The following is a 14048-nucleotide window of genomic DNA, read 5'->3' as shown; positions in this document are numbered from 1 at the left end:
AAAATAAAAGCAAGGAACTTGCTTTTTTTTTTTTTTTTTATTGGAGAATTGGAATTGGAGGTGAGAAGACAGCCACCGGCCTACATCCCGCAACACGCACGAAGTAACGTAAATCCTGGGTAAATGGGAACGTGGTCTTGCAATGAAACGACGTCGTTTGCTTCATCGGCGAATCGCGATGTTGCCGTCTTGCCTCCTTGATCTTCCCCCAAACCATCGCTAGCACCAGTGCACACCTTGCATACTTTCTCCGTCCCTGCTCCTCTCTCTCGACCGCAGGAATGAGACCTCAAATCGTGTTGTTTGGAGATTCAATAACAGAACAATCCTTCAGATCAGGGGGATGGGGATCCGCCCTTGCTGAGACCTACTCTCGAAAGGTTCGTTTTGTGTTCCAACCCAATTTGCTCATCCCGAACATGCCCATTTCTCAACTTGATGTGCCATTCAATACCCACTTCTTATCCTGCTAAATTTCTCATTGTTATTGCTCTTTTGTAGGCTGATGTAGTTGTGCGTGGTTATGGTGGGTACAACACTAGGTGGGCTCTGTTCTTGCTGCATCACATTTTCCCTATGGTGGGCTTCAAATCTACTGTTACTTCAACGCGATCTCGTTCATTAGAATTGATTCTGTGTCTTTATGTAGTGCCCCTCCTGCATTAAAATTGTTGTACTGTTACAGTCTTGTAGATTTTGAAATGAGTTCATTTATTTATCAGTATACATTTTTCCTAATGTCATTTTTGTTATTTGGCAGTGGGTTTTTCTTTATTTTTTATGGGATTTCTTCACTTCATTTTGATTATGTCTCACTGTGCATATAACATTTTATGGTTGAAATTATGATTGGTATGGTCTCACGCAATGTCATTCTTCTTAATGTTGCGACTTGTCATGGTGGAAGCCAAGATTCCTTTGTATGTGACGAGGGAAGGTGATGTGTCATGTCATTGCTTGATTAGAGCAAAGAAACTTAGAATCTAGTTGCTTTTAGTAGGTTGAAAGTAGAAAGTGATATGCACGACGCTACTTTTGGAGTAATTGCACATCTGGGAGGCATTAGTTTGGCTATTGTAAGATCGCATGGCTTGTGGCTATTTCATCTACTCCTTTTCCATTCCACCAGCCAAGCTGAAGCTTAAGTTTGTGTGTGAATTAGAATTAGCCATGCGTGATGCTGGATTTGTCTTGATTAGGCCCATCAACAATTGAGGTTGGTGTCAAGTGTTTGTCGTAAGAATATTAACCCTTTTAAACTTTATAAAAAATGTTATTTTAAATTTTTAACAGCAGTACTTTCAAAAAACACTGAAATTTGTCATGGGATTAGCATCACAGGAGGAATGGTGGGTGATTTGTCACCCAGCACCCAGCTAGCATTAAAAAAGGGCATAAATGAAAACTTAGAGAAAAAGAGTAAGAATAAAAGACAAAAAACCTTTTGGTTGCACATCATCTGCGATTCCCACCAATGAATAGCTTTTTTCATTGGCAAATGATATAATGATAAGATTGTATAGCAAACTCATTAGCGAACTTGAGCTTGGATGAGCATCAAAGAAGTAAGCGTGATATATATGGAGTAGGACCTTGTGCAAGATAGAGTCGTGCACAGAAAATCAAGCTTGCTCAATCTAATAATCCACAGAGAAATAGGGACGAGAAATTCTAGCTAATGCTCTGGGGATTTGGCTTCCTTCAAGATATTTTTCTCAATCACAATGACTACTCCAGGTGTGTGAAATATTGGATGTCCAAAATAATAGGGAGTTCAAGCTAGTGACAATACAACAATTTAAGTTGGTATCAAGTGTTTGCAGTAAGAATATTAATCCTTTTAAACTTTCTAAAAGAAGTTATTTTAACAACAATGATTTGCAAACAACACTGATACTTATCACAAGAATAGCATCACAGGAGGAATGGTGGGTGATTTGTCACCCAGCAAGCATTAAAAAAGGACAGAAATGAAAACTTAGAGAAAAAGAGTAAGAATAAAAGAGAAATGGCCCATTGGTTACACATCATCTGCAGTTCCCACCGATGATTTGCTTTTTTCATTGGAAAATGATATAATGATAGGCTTTTATAGCAAGCTCATTCACTAACTTGAGCTTGGATGAGCATCTAAGAAGTGTGATATATATGGAGTAGGAACCTCTGCAAGATAGAGTCATGCACATTGAATAAAGTTTGCTCAATCTAATCCTCAAAGAGAGATAGGGAAGAGATTTTCTAGCTAATGTAGTGGGGATTTGGCTTCATTAAGGAGATTTTTTTCCAATCACGAGGACTACTCCAAGTGTGTGATTGGTTGGATGTCCAAAATGCCAGGGAGTTCAAGATAGTGACAATACGACATGAGATGCCAAAGGGGAGGATGACAGGTGGAAGGAGTAGAGGAAGTGTGATATCTAAAGTTTTTCATTTGAAAGAAGGTGGTGCAGTCTGGCTAGTGATATGGTTTAAAAGATCAGGACCAAGAAAAGAGGAATATGACCATCATCCAAGTTGACAAACAAGGAGAAGGTTTCATGGAGCAGAATTGCCTTAACCATGAACAATTTCAATTCCTTCATTAATGAGATGGATGAATTTGCCTTTTCATGGAGGTCTCTGTACCTAGTCAAACAATAGCAAAGTTGCAGCTTTTAGGAGAGTTGTTCCCTGACAACGTCCAAATCTATTTTCCAGGGCCAATCTCTCACCATTTTTCTTGCTTGCTTGAGTGTAGTGGCTTTTCAAGGGCCAGTAGTCTCCTTGGGTTTGAAAAAAAATTGTTTTAGGGAGGAGGGATTTGTATTTGGGGAGTATATTTGAAACTTCTGGCATGATTATGGATTGGAAGGGAACTGTCTAGCCTGAAAATTGTTGAAGTAAGATTTGAGGAGATGGAACAAGGAGGTTTTTGGAGGGTGGACAGTAAACTTGCCACTTTAGTAAAGGATTGGACTCCAAAGAAGAAGCAAATAATATCACCCGGGATGAGAAGGGGAGAAGGGAAACTGTTGAAGAGGAAATAGGTAATATACCATTGGAGGAGGAAATTTTTTGGGTTTAGAAATTTAGGGTTTTTTGGCCCTCTAAAGGAGTTTTCAGTGCCGTGTTTTTTCATAGGATGCCCAATGCACTCAAGGCTGCAAACTCCATTACTAGCATTAGCTTTGGAAGTAGGGATCTCACTGTAGAGGGGCAGGTCGCTAATGAAATTATTTCACAACCTTTACATGCAGACCATAGAATAGAGGCCTCAGTAGAACACATGAGATGAGATTTTAATTCAATTGGGAAGAAGATAAATGATATAGCATTTTTAGCATGGCTGGAGAGACCTTTTTCTGAGGTAGAGACGGTGAAACCCCTAAAACCTAAAACATGTGGGGGACAAGGCACAAGGTCGAGATGGGATGACCATGGAATTCCTTTAAGTAACTGGAGCACAGTCATAAATCATGTAATAGCAACTTTCAATGAATTACTTTGAGCATGACAGTTTCGAAAGGATCCATAGTGCTACATCTGTTGTCCTTAACCCAAGTGTTAAAGCTTGATATATATTGGGGCCCACAACCTAACAACTTAAGCTTTTAGGCAAAGTAGTAATCTAACATGGCATCAGAGTTTGTTACCCGGAGGTCTTGGGTTCTAGTCTCATAATCACATTGATTGCGTAGTGTTCAAAATATTATTGCATTCCCTGTTATAGGTGTTATTTATTTTGTGTTTGTCTCTCCACGTGCTATCAAGCTGCACGTGCGCACTAAAGCTTAATATACACTGTTGGCTTGGCCCACGACCTAATAGCTTAAGCTTTTAGGTAAAGTGGCAATCTAACACTAAAAAAGGATGGGAAAATGACATTAAGGATTTCATTCAATAAACCTGATTGTTTACATGAAAACCTTTTATCTTGACTGATTATTTTTTCTAGCTTGACTAGTTCTGGATTCCCTTGGCGGTTGACTCTTTATGGCAAATGGTAATTAGAAGCAAATATGGTTTGCATCAGAATGATTAGGATACAAGAGGTAATGGCAATGCATCTAGCACAAGCCTGTGGAAATTTATAATTGACAGGTTGCTTGCTTAATCTATCCTCTAACTTGCTTCCGAGTTGGACATGGGAATCTCACACGGTTTTGAGAGGATAATTGGGTGGCTGAGGTTTTGTTGGAGCATTTGGTCCCTTATCTTTTCAGGCAATCTCCCACTCATAATGCCCCAATTAATGCTTTTTATTAGGGGCTCTCTTTCTTGTGATATTTCATTTTTCAGAAACATGAAGAGAGGGTTGATGACATGTCCATTTTATTGAGAGTGTTGGAATTTACTCGAGTGAAAAATGATTCAAGTATTTGGATTAGGGACAGCTCCAGTTCTTTTTTCTCAATTTTTTTTTCTTTCTGCTCTTGAAATCCCCAAATCCTTCTTCTCCCCCCCCTTGAATAATTTCATATGGACGGCAAAGGTTCCTCTCAAGAACAGGGCTTTCATGTGGACTATGGCTCTCAATAAGCTTAATACTAATTATTTGTTGCAAGTGCAGAGATTTTATAAGGCTGTCTTTCCAAATATTTGCATTATATGTTTAGAGAGCGATAGGAAAGCCAAGCAAGCCATATAAAGGCGAGCAGCTCATATAGTAAGCAATAGCAAGCCTACTTATAGCCCTCTTTTTCTTTTTCCGCAGGATTCAACAACTCTATATACAGCACTAAGAAATGGCTCGTCGAACGACTTACAATTTGTTTCTTTATTGTTTGGGTGGGTAAGGAATTTTGGGTCTGTCAGTTCACTTTTTATGAGACTTTCTGCTACCACAGGCTGTTGACACTTTCTTGTTGCTGAGATGCATAGGTTTTGGGAGGAGAATGGAGATGCGTTGTCTTTGTTCCTTTTTGGATTTTTAGATCAAAAGGAATGCTAGGATTTTTAATGGCTAAAGAACTCCCTTATATTTATCATGGGATAGAGTTATCTTCCTTGCTTCCTTTTGGGCTCACTCATTCGGTTTCTTTTGGGGTGTTTTGTTGACATAAGTGTTTTTTTGTGATTTTGTATGTTCATGAGGATATCTTATCCTCTAATCTTTGTAACTTTTTCTCCTTTCTGATAATGAAGTTCTTTTTCTACCAAACAAGAAAGAAATGAATGTTTATCATACCTGCTTCATTTGATGCTTTTTTTTGGTAACATGATCGCTGACATGTTCATATACTTTTCATTGCTATAGGAATTTTTTAACCGGGGCTAAAATATTTTTCTTGTTTTGGTCATATCTTCAACATATGTTGCTTGAAGCATGAACATTAATACTCTTGATTTCGAAGTGGTTATTTGTAAAATTAATACTTCTGCATTCTTGTCAAGTTGGATTTCCTAGATGATATCTAGCCATGACCAAGCTTCACCTTTGCAATTTAGCAATTACATGCTTGATTATTGTTCTTTAAGTTTAAAGTTTTTTTTTCCCCCTTAATTACATGCTTTCCTCGAAGAGCTCCACAAAACCGCCTATTGCTACCACAATATTCTTTGGGGCTAATGATGCTGCATTGCTGGGAAGGACCAGTGAACGGCAACATGTGCCTGTGGAAGAGTACAAGGAGAATCTCAGAGCAATTGTTCATCATCTGAAGGTTCAAATTGTGTAAATTTAATTTTTACAGTATTTTTAATTACATAGTTCTTTTGCTTATTGTCTACTCGATGCCATGCAAGTCAGGCTTGGAATTCTGGTCCTATAATGTAATAGTAATGCTTTGGTCTGCAGAGGAGTTATTTGATGTGGCCCGTTAACTGCTATCTTAGTAGCCCATTCAATAGGGAAAGCAATGGAAAGAAAAAGAAAAAAGAAACAAAAAAGTGTTAGCTTAAGAGAACTAATAGATTGGCCTGAAAGTTGAATGGTAATCAAACTGCTGCATTTCTGAGAAATCATCAGCCCTTTTTTTTGCTTGTGATGGTAAATTTCGAGGCCATATATTTTCCTACTAGTTACCTTTTTCCTTTTTCTAATTCCCTGCATATTACTTATAAATGATTATTTATGCACTTCCTATTATACTTTCATGCTGTTTTGTCAGTGGACATGAGCTTTCCCTACTTTTTAAGTCCTCTGCAACTGCGTGTTACTTGCCTCACTCCCTCTTGTTCTGGTAACTGTTAATTTGGGAAACATTCAATGTGTGGATTTCTCATTGTCTCTGGGGAAGCTGATTGCAGGTATGCTCTCCCAGCATGCTGGTGGTGCTTATAACTCCACCCCCAGTTGACGAAGAAGGTCGGAAAGAGTTTGCACTGTATGCTTGATCCTTCTCTGTAATGTTACATTCATTTCTTTTCTTGCTTTAAATTCAATTTCTCTATAAATATTTGGGATTTTTTGGATAAACTGAAAAAGATCCCTCCAGGTTTTTGGTACTGGCACTTACCTCCCTCTAAGCTTATAAAAATACATTATGCGCCCTTGAGATTTATATCATTTGCACTCGTGCCCCTTCCTGTTAGTTAATGCTAGACCGTTGAACGTTGATAAAATAGTTTGGAATTATGATATCATTGATGAAAATTGTGAAATGACAAGCTTCCTTTATAGTTCATGATTTTAGTTTCCATATTGATTATGGATTATTTTTTTAAAAAAAAAAAAATAGTTCACCTATAAGCATAAATTTTGTGGTTATTTACAATCTTTTTCCTAACCAAAGTAAACTCAAAAATAATAATACATTTTACTATATATATACTTAATGTGTATGCATTAAAATGGGGTATTCAACACCAAAGAATTCCCCCCATAACAGAGTTGTGGAATCAAATATTACAATAGATGTAAGTGCATTTTTTGAAACCCCTGGGGAGGTAAGTGGGTTTTTGGGTTTATTAAGTTTTCAAGTGCCACTGCTACCAGGTCCACCTTTAAACTTTGTTTTGTGACTGGTGACTACCTAAATTATCACTACCTATGCTGCCACTCAACCTACTCCAGAACTCAGCTCATTCAACCTTCCACCATCATCACACTCCGTCAGCACCTTTTCTATTTCCATTTAACATCATTTCACATCTGCAGTACCATTTTAGCCTCCAGCATTGCTTTCTGCACCTACCCATCAACACTGTTCCCATCGACATCTCTGTCGATGCATGCACTGATACCACCACATTTTTCACCATCAGCAGCACTGACATCATTCTAATCAAACAAACACTACCTCTTGTCCTGGAGGGAATGATGTCTGTTTGGCCATATGGACTTGGCTGCGACTAATAAATGTAGAGCTGGTTTATTACCTGTTCTGGGGGAGGACACTAGTGCATGGGAAGTTGGTGGTCAAAAAATTCTGGATGACATGAGAACGTGGCTGGCTGACCCAGGAGGGAATAAAATTTTTTTTGATGGGTTAAAAGGAAAGCGACTAAGGGTTGGTAGGAACTAGCAAGTTTCAAGAGCTCCATCAATTATGGAGAGAAGGGCTTTAGGAGGGGTTTTCTTTATTAGGGGTTCATTAGTTTTTGTTTTGTTGTTATTCCTCGCCCCCTCCCTTTTTTTTTTGCTTTGAGGATCTCTTGTCCTCTCCTGGATTGTAATTCTCTCTTTTCTTTATCCTAACATATTTCTGCAATAAGAAAAAAATTTAATGAATTGAGATTTTCAAGTCATGCACTGAGTGAATCATAAGACATGGAAATCCCCCAGAATTTGAGAATTTGAGCAGATGATGAGCTCATAGAAATTAATGATGTCCACTTAATACACTTTGATGTTTTTGTATATGCACCCGTAAATACGTAATGTGCCCAGCAGATCTGTCTGTGGAGAAAAAGCAATGAAACATCCGGAAAGGACAAATGAAGTGGCAGGAATTTACGCAAAGCAGTGTGTTGATTTAGCTAAAGAACTGGGTGTCTCTTCAATCAATTTATGGTCCAAGATGCAGGAAACAAAGGGCTGGCAGAAAAAGTTTTTAAGGTTTGTGTTACTTTTGGAAAATTTGACCAGTTTGCTGTGTAGGAACAATAGTGCTGAAAGAATTCTTCAATCCCTTGATGTTTTAGGGCCTGTTAAGTCGCCGAAAAAAGTTTTTTATATTTCATTTCTATTTTTTTTTTTCTAAAAGTCAGTTTTCCAACATTGATATAGAGAAGTTAGAAAACAGTTGGAAGATGTTTTCTAACTTTTTATACAAATTTCGAAAAATTAGAAAATAAGGTGACTTTTTTTTCTTTATTTTTTTTGGCATTTCTTTAGAACTTGGAAATCAAAAATAGAGTTATTTCCCAAAACTGAAACACTAGATAGTTTTCATGATACGATTTTTGGTTGTTGCACCAAATCTTCCAGGACAACTTCTCCATCTCCTTTCTGGAAACATTTTGATCAATGCATTTTAAAATGCTGAATTGAATTTGCTTAGTCATTTCTGCCATAGGGGTGACTATGTTCTAATTTATTTGCTATGTACATTTTATAGTGATGGTTTGCACCTAACAGTAGAAGGCAATGCAGTAGTTCATCAAGAGGTTGTAAGAGTTTTCACTGATGCTGGGCTTTCTGCCCCACACATGCCATATGATTTTCCTCACCATTCAGAAATTGATGGGAAGAACCCTGAGAACGCTTTTCAGCAGCAATGCTCGTAGTTTACATTATTTTATACACCTCTCTCTTTCTCCTCACTGTTTTTTTCATCATTATAGTAATGAAGACCATTCTTCTGGTGATGAAGTCTTAAGAACTACCTCTTTACCATTTTTTTCCTAAAAAAAAAAATAATAATTTTCCATACTATTCCTGTTCTAGCATGAGGAACCACCCTTGAGTTGTAATAAAGGGATGAGAAATCTTCACAACTCCAAGAGATTAGTGATAGCACACTGTCAAACTGTGATAGTACCCACAGCAAATGACAAATCTTGTGATCATGTCGAATGAGAAATCATGGTTTTAAAATTTAGACTAGTTGATTGGTCCAACCAGATGCGACAAGAGGTGATAATTTGGCATGAAAGGAATAGGTATTCTAATGATGAAATTTCGATGTTGTTTGTATGTTTTTTGTTATAGATTCATAAAAATTTATACATTGTTTTTGTTATTTGATTTATGATAATAACGTGTTTTCTTGTATAAACTATTGACTTCTACTGTTATAACCATTTATTCTGAAAATTAGATATTTTGTGAACCACACATAACTTAGATGAAAAAATCCAATTCAAATTTAACTAACGAGTAATAATAACATTCTCTTTATCACCGCGGATTAAATTTTTCAAGAAATTCTTGTTATGCATTTCTTTGTGATCAATTTTCCATTTTCATATCAATATACATTCCTTTAATGAAATATCCAGATTACCACCAACTTCAATGAGCGAGTCATTCTCACTTGAAAAATATCAAGTTGAAAATTAAAGTCAATTATGTTCTAGAAGATGAACCTCCTACCAAAACGATACAATTTGAGCTATCTCGACACAAATGATGAATTTCGATATGTGATTTTTTATGGGATCGCCATTGACCTATATTATTTTTCGATGCAGTTAGAATATCTAACTTAATGGTTTGGTCTGTGTAATCAATTGGGATAAGGAGTTTAGTTATATGAAGAGAAGGGATTAACATCTAGTGTACACTTGTCCAACAAATAATATCTAATTAACCTAAATTCCTTTGAACATAACTGATTGAGACTTATATTCTTTTATTTATTCAATTACTGATTATATTAAGTTTGATTTGCTCTTCTCAAGATAGAGCCCTTAGAGATATGCACAAGATATAATCTCAAAGTAACCTTTATTTGAATTAGCTCTTGTTTTGTATTTTAAGATTACCCGCATCAAATAGGGAGTTCTCCTATCTTTGACTCTAGAAAAATGCACGAGACATGATTTCGATAGTTTGCTTTATTTAAAGTAAATTCTTGTCTAAATATCTAGTTATTCTAAATTTTGGGATAGTCTGCACTGGACAAAGCATTCTCTTTTTATTTTAATTTTAGAAGTATGCACAACATATAACTTTGATAGTATATGACTATAGTGACTTTTATTTAAATGAATTGTTTTATCAAATTACTTTAATTCTTGAAAGATCCTACCCATGAAAGAGACTTTGATTTACTAAATAACTATGCATGATCTCAATAGTGTATTTTGATAATTTCTAAATGAATTACCTTAAATCCTACGTATGGTAGAGAATCCCTTTTCAAATTCCATTAACTAGATATATGCACATGACATAATCTCTAAAATTTACCATAATAGGTTCGAAAAATTCTAGTTCATTGTTGATTTTCTTCTAACCTTCTCAAATAATTATTTTATCTATGAAACTTTTACAAAACCTGGATTTTAGACTTTGCAGCCCCCCTTATGTGTCATTAAAATTTTCTAAAATTTACTCTTAATTTTTTTCCCCAAGATTTCCAACATTTTTTCTTGAATTTATTTAGAAATTAAATTTTCATCTAACATTATTATTTCTTGTTTTATTAGTTTTTAGGACAATTTTAAAATTGCTTTAATTGACCAATCACATGGTGGCAAACTAGTTTGACCAATCAATACATGCAGTCAGCCAATTTGACCGCTGGTGTGCTCATCCTCATATTCACAATCCCTAACCCTAACCCCTCTTCAACACCTAATTAAGCAATTTAAAGCTAAATACCCTTGAAAAAGAGGTACTAAGCCCCTTATAAGCACATGAAGCAAAGTAAAAATAAAAAAATGGGCATCTACAACTCTTATGCTCACTTCATGAGTTAAATTTTTGTACTTTAACTTGAAAATCATTTTTTGTGAGGAAAATCTATCTATACAAAGTAAATTAGTGTTCTTGTTGCTGTACAAAGTAAAGGGTGTAATTTGGTATCCTTGTCTTCATTAAAGCAAGGAGTTTATCGGTATCCTTGTGGCCGCTAAAGTGAGGGGTTTAGTGGAACTTCAAAATAGTAGGCTTTGAGAGAACCAGATTAGATCATGATAAAGCATTTGTTTTCTCTTTCTTTACTTTATTTACCTAATTGCTTTAATATTTATGTATTTTCTTGAATTATTTTAATTTACTTTAAATTTTAACCATTTAGTTTTCATTAAACCCAATTTACCCTCATCCTCTTGGATTGCCACTCGAACCAATATATGAGAGTGCAACCACAAGAAGATGTGGGGTAGGAATGTTAAAGAAGCAAAAGGCTTAGATCGATCGTAGAACCCAAAAAGCTATGAACTCAATGCTAAAAATCCTTATCCTATATTTGAAATGGTGTTGAATTCGAGTTGTACTGGATTTGGATAAAATGTAGTATAAAATTATATTGAAATTTATTGAAATCCACCCAAATCCAAATCCAATATCTAAAATTCATACTCTCAAACTCTATCTTAAATACTATTTCTTTAATAAAAAGGGACAAACTATTTCAATACGAATTCCTAAAATCCTTTGCTAGTGTTACAAATGGAACGATGACATATGTAATGCCTTAGAGAAATGTGAAAACTTCCAACCTATGCACATTTGTAATGACTTTTCAAATTTGAATTCCTTACCCAATAAGCTCCAAGATGCTACTTCCTAATACATAGAAAAAGAAAAAATAAATATTGTCTAAAGCTAAAGAATGCCTACACGGATGCACGGCCAAACATGATATGGTTAACAAAATGTAAGATCTTACTCACACTAAGTGTACCAACTTAAGAGAGATGATAGAATGTCTCAACTTGGGAGAGAACCTACAAAGATTATACTATCTCACTTCACATTCAAATGTCTAAAAGTGAGATCATAGATATTTAATCTCTTATCTAATCTAAAAAGCTCATTTGTTAGTTTAGACATCGAAGCGGTGCAAGCTTCAATAATTATTGTATGCTCTTTGCTTTAACAAATGAGCTTTTTAGATTTCAGCAACTTAATACTTCCATATGCATATTTTAAAGAAAAATTTATTTACTTGATGTTTTTTTTTTCTTGGTCCCTCCCTCAATTGTGATCGGATGCAACAAATTTTTGAGTTTCTTTAAAACGGAAATGTTCACATCAATCTAATGGTCTAAAATCATTTGATTATAGAAAGAAAGCATGTGTAGGATCTTAGGTTCATTTGAATTTGAGATAATTGTACATGTCATATTTCAAGTTCTAATATTAACTTAAACATAGGAAGACGAGATGGAGGATGGATTTACTATTACATACAATAGCTCATCAAGAAACCTCTCAATTAATTAGTGGGAACCTATGCATGTGATTGTGTGTGTGTGTGTGTGTGTGTGTGTGTGAGAGAGAGAGAGAGAGAGAGAGAGAGAGAGAGAGAGAGCGCCCTTGAGATTAGGACATCATAAAAAGGACGCACATCTTTCAATTGCACTTGAAAGCAAAGATTAGATATGAGGCTGATACTAATCGCACACATTTTTTACTCTTTACCCCACATTGAAAGCAAGCTCACTCAATGTACTCTTTAGAAAAATTCCAAAAATCACTTTTTAATTGGAATAAATACCATCTACTAAACAAATACGAGCAATAAAATGTGTTGAATGTTACGTTACTGTTTGCCATTTGGTTTTATTGACCCGTTGGAATGAATATTAACTAAGAGAGAGGAGGGGCTAGGAAGGGATGGAGGGAGAGTAATTCAACTTCAGTTACAAAATCCATGGACACAATTTTTTTAGGTTAAGATATTGTTTATTGTACCAACCCTACAATTTTTCAAAGCATGTATGATACAAAAAAGTTTTTTTTTTTTTAAAATGCATACATTGCACTTTATTTTTTTCTTTTTTTGTGTGAAGTTTAATTAGTAATCCTTTTTTGTTTATTAGAATCCGAAAGAGTCTAGACCATACAATAAGAGCATAAGTATCTCCCATGCCATTTCATACCCAACCTCTTCCTACCCTCGTCAAAAACTATAATTGAGATCACCAATATGAAAATATTAAGTTTTAATCACTAAAATGCCCTTGAAGTAATAGAATTTACTAACCTAGTAAGCAAATTAAAATAGCAAAAAAATAAACAAGGAAAAAGAAAGTACCTGAAATGGAAATGGACAATTGAGTTGAGTGTGTGTGTCTCCTTCTCTTGTTTTTTCTCCCAGATTATAGTATATTCGGTGTCCTCCGTTGACGTAGGTCAGATTAAACCGAACCAAGTAAATTTTGGTGTTCTTATTTTGCGTATTTGTTTTGCTTGTGTATATGATTATTATTCCTAAATCCCTAACAGTACTCTATATTTCATTCTGGATACTCTAATTTTCTTCTTGATCAACTTAAGTAGTTTGTAGGTCAAATTAGACTGAATCACGTAAATTCTAATGTTCTTATTTTGCGTATTTGTTTTGCTTGTGCGTGTGGTTATTGTTTCTAAATCCCTAACAGTACCCTATATTTCATTCTGAATACTTTGATTTTCTTCTTGATCAACTTAAGTAGTCTTCATTTATTCACAAAAGCTCCACCCCTCACCCCCCTCAAAAAAAAAAATCCAAAAAAAAAAGTGTTTTGGCTAATTTTTCTTGTTCTTGATGTCCATGAATGTGATTTAAATTAATTACTCTAGTCCCCATAATACTTAAATTGACCAATTGGCATTACTTAGTATGCCCAATATTGGTCCTTGCTGAAACCATAACCTCTTACTTAATGTCCTTTATGCAGGTGATGACCCATTTTAATTAGCCTAATCCCAAATTGAACCTTTTTTTAGTCAAAGTCCACACTCCAGTTGATTAATTAATTAGTCCAAACCTAATTTAATTACCCAAACTAAATAAAACTTTAAGAGTTGGGACTTTCATCAATACACACCATGGCTTTTTTATCGATTCAATTCAACCATGTGTCCAAATCAACGGCCACGATCACTCCACCCTGCAGTAATAAATGCCCTCTCTTATCCCACACACATTAAGAAACAGTAACCCCAGATGTAGCTCCAAGCCACCCACCAATATATATGAATCCTCAGTTTCCATTTCCATCTCTCATGTGCATGCACTGATCTCATT

General features: G+C 35.4%; 1 protein-coding gene across 2 annotated transcripts; it reads left to right on the top strand.

Annotated features, from left to right (window-relative positions):
- LOC131146157 (GDSL esterase/lipase At5g62930) lies at positions 1–8959 on the top strand. Of its 2 annotated transcripts, none has more exons than XM_058095525.1 (6): positions 1–380; positions 502–579; positions 5502–5642; positions 6229–6305; positions 7814–7978; positions 8481–8959. In XM_058095525.1, the coding sequence occupies exons 1-6, from the start codon at positions 282–284 to the stop codon at positions 8647–8649; spliced, it is 729 nt and encodes a 242-aa protein (XP_057951508.1). In that variant the 5' UTR covers positions 1–281; the 3' UTR covers positions 8650–8959. The 2 variants fall into 2 exon arrangements, with proteins under 2 accessions (XP_057951508.1, XP_057951509.1); XM_058095526.1 differs by having other exon boundaries at positions 54–380; positions 7826–7978.
- Positions 8960–14048: the final 5089 nt, after the last annotated feature.

This window comes from Malania oleifera, chromosome 13, assembly GCF_029873635.1.
Source record: "Malania oleifera isolate guangnan ecotype guangnan chromosome 13, ASM2987363v1, whole genome shotgun sequence".
Lineage (NCBI taxonomy): Eukaryota > Viridiplantae > Streptophyta > Magnoliopsida > Santalales > Ximeniaceae > Malania > Malania oleifera.
The sequence above is the reverse complement of the archived record's forward strand: the minus strand, read 5'-3'. Positions and strand labels throughout refer to the sequence as shown.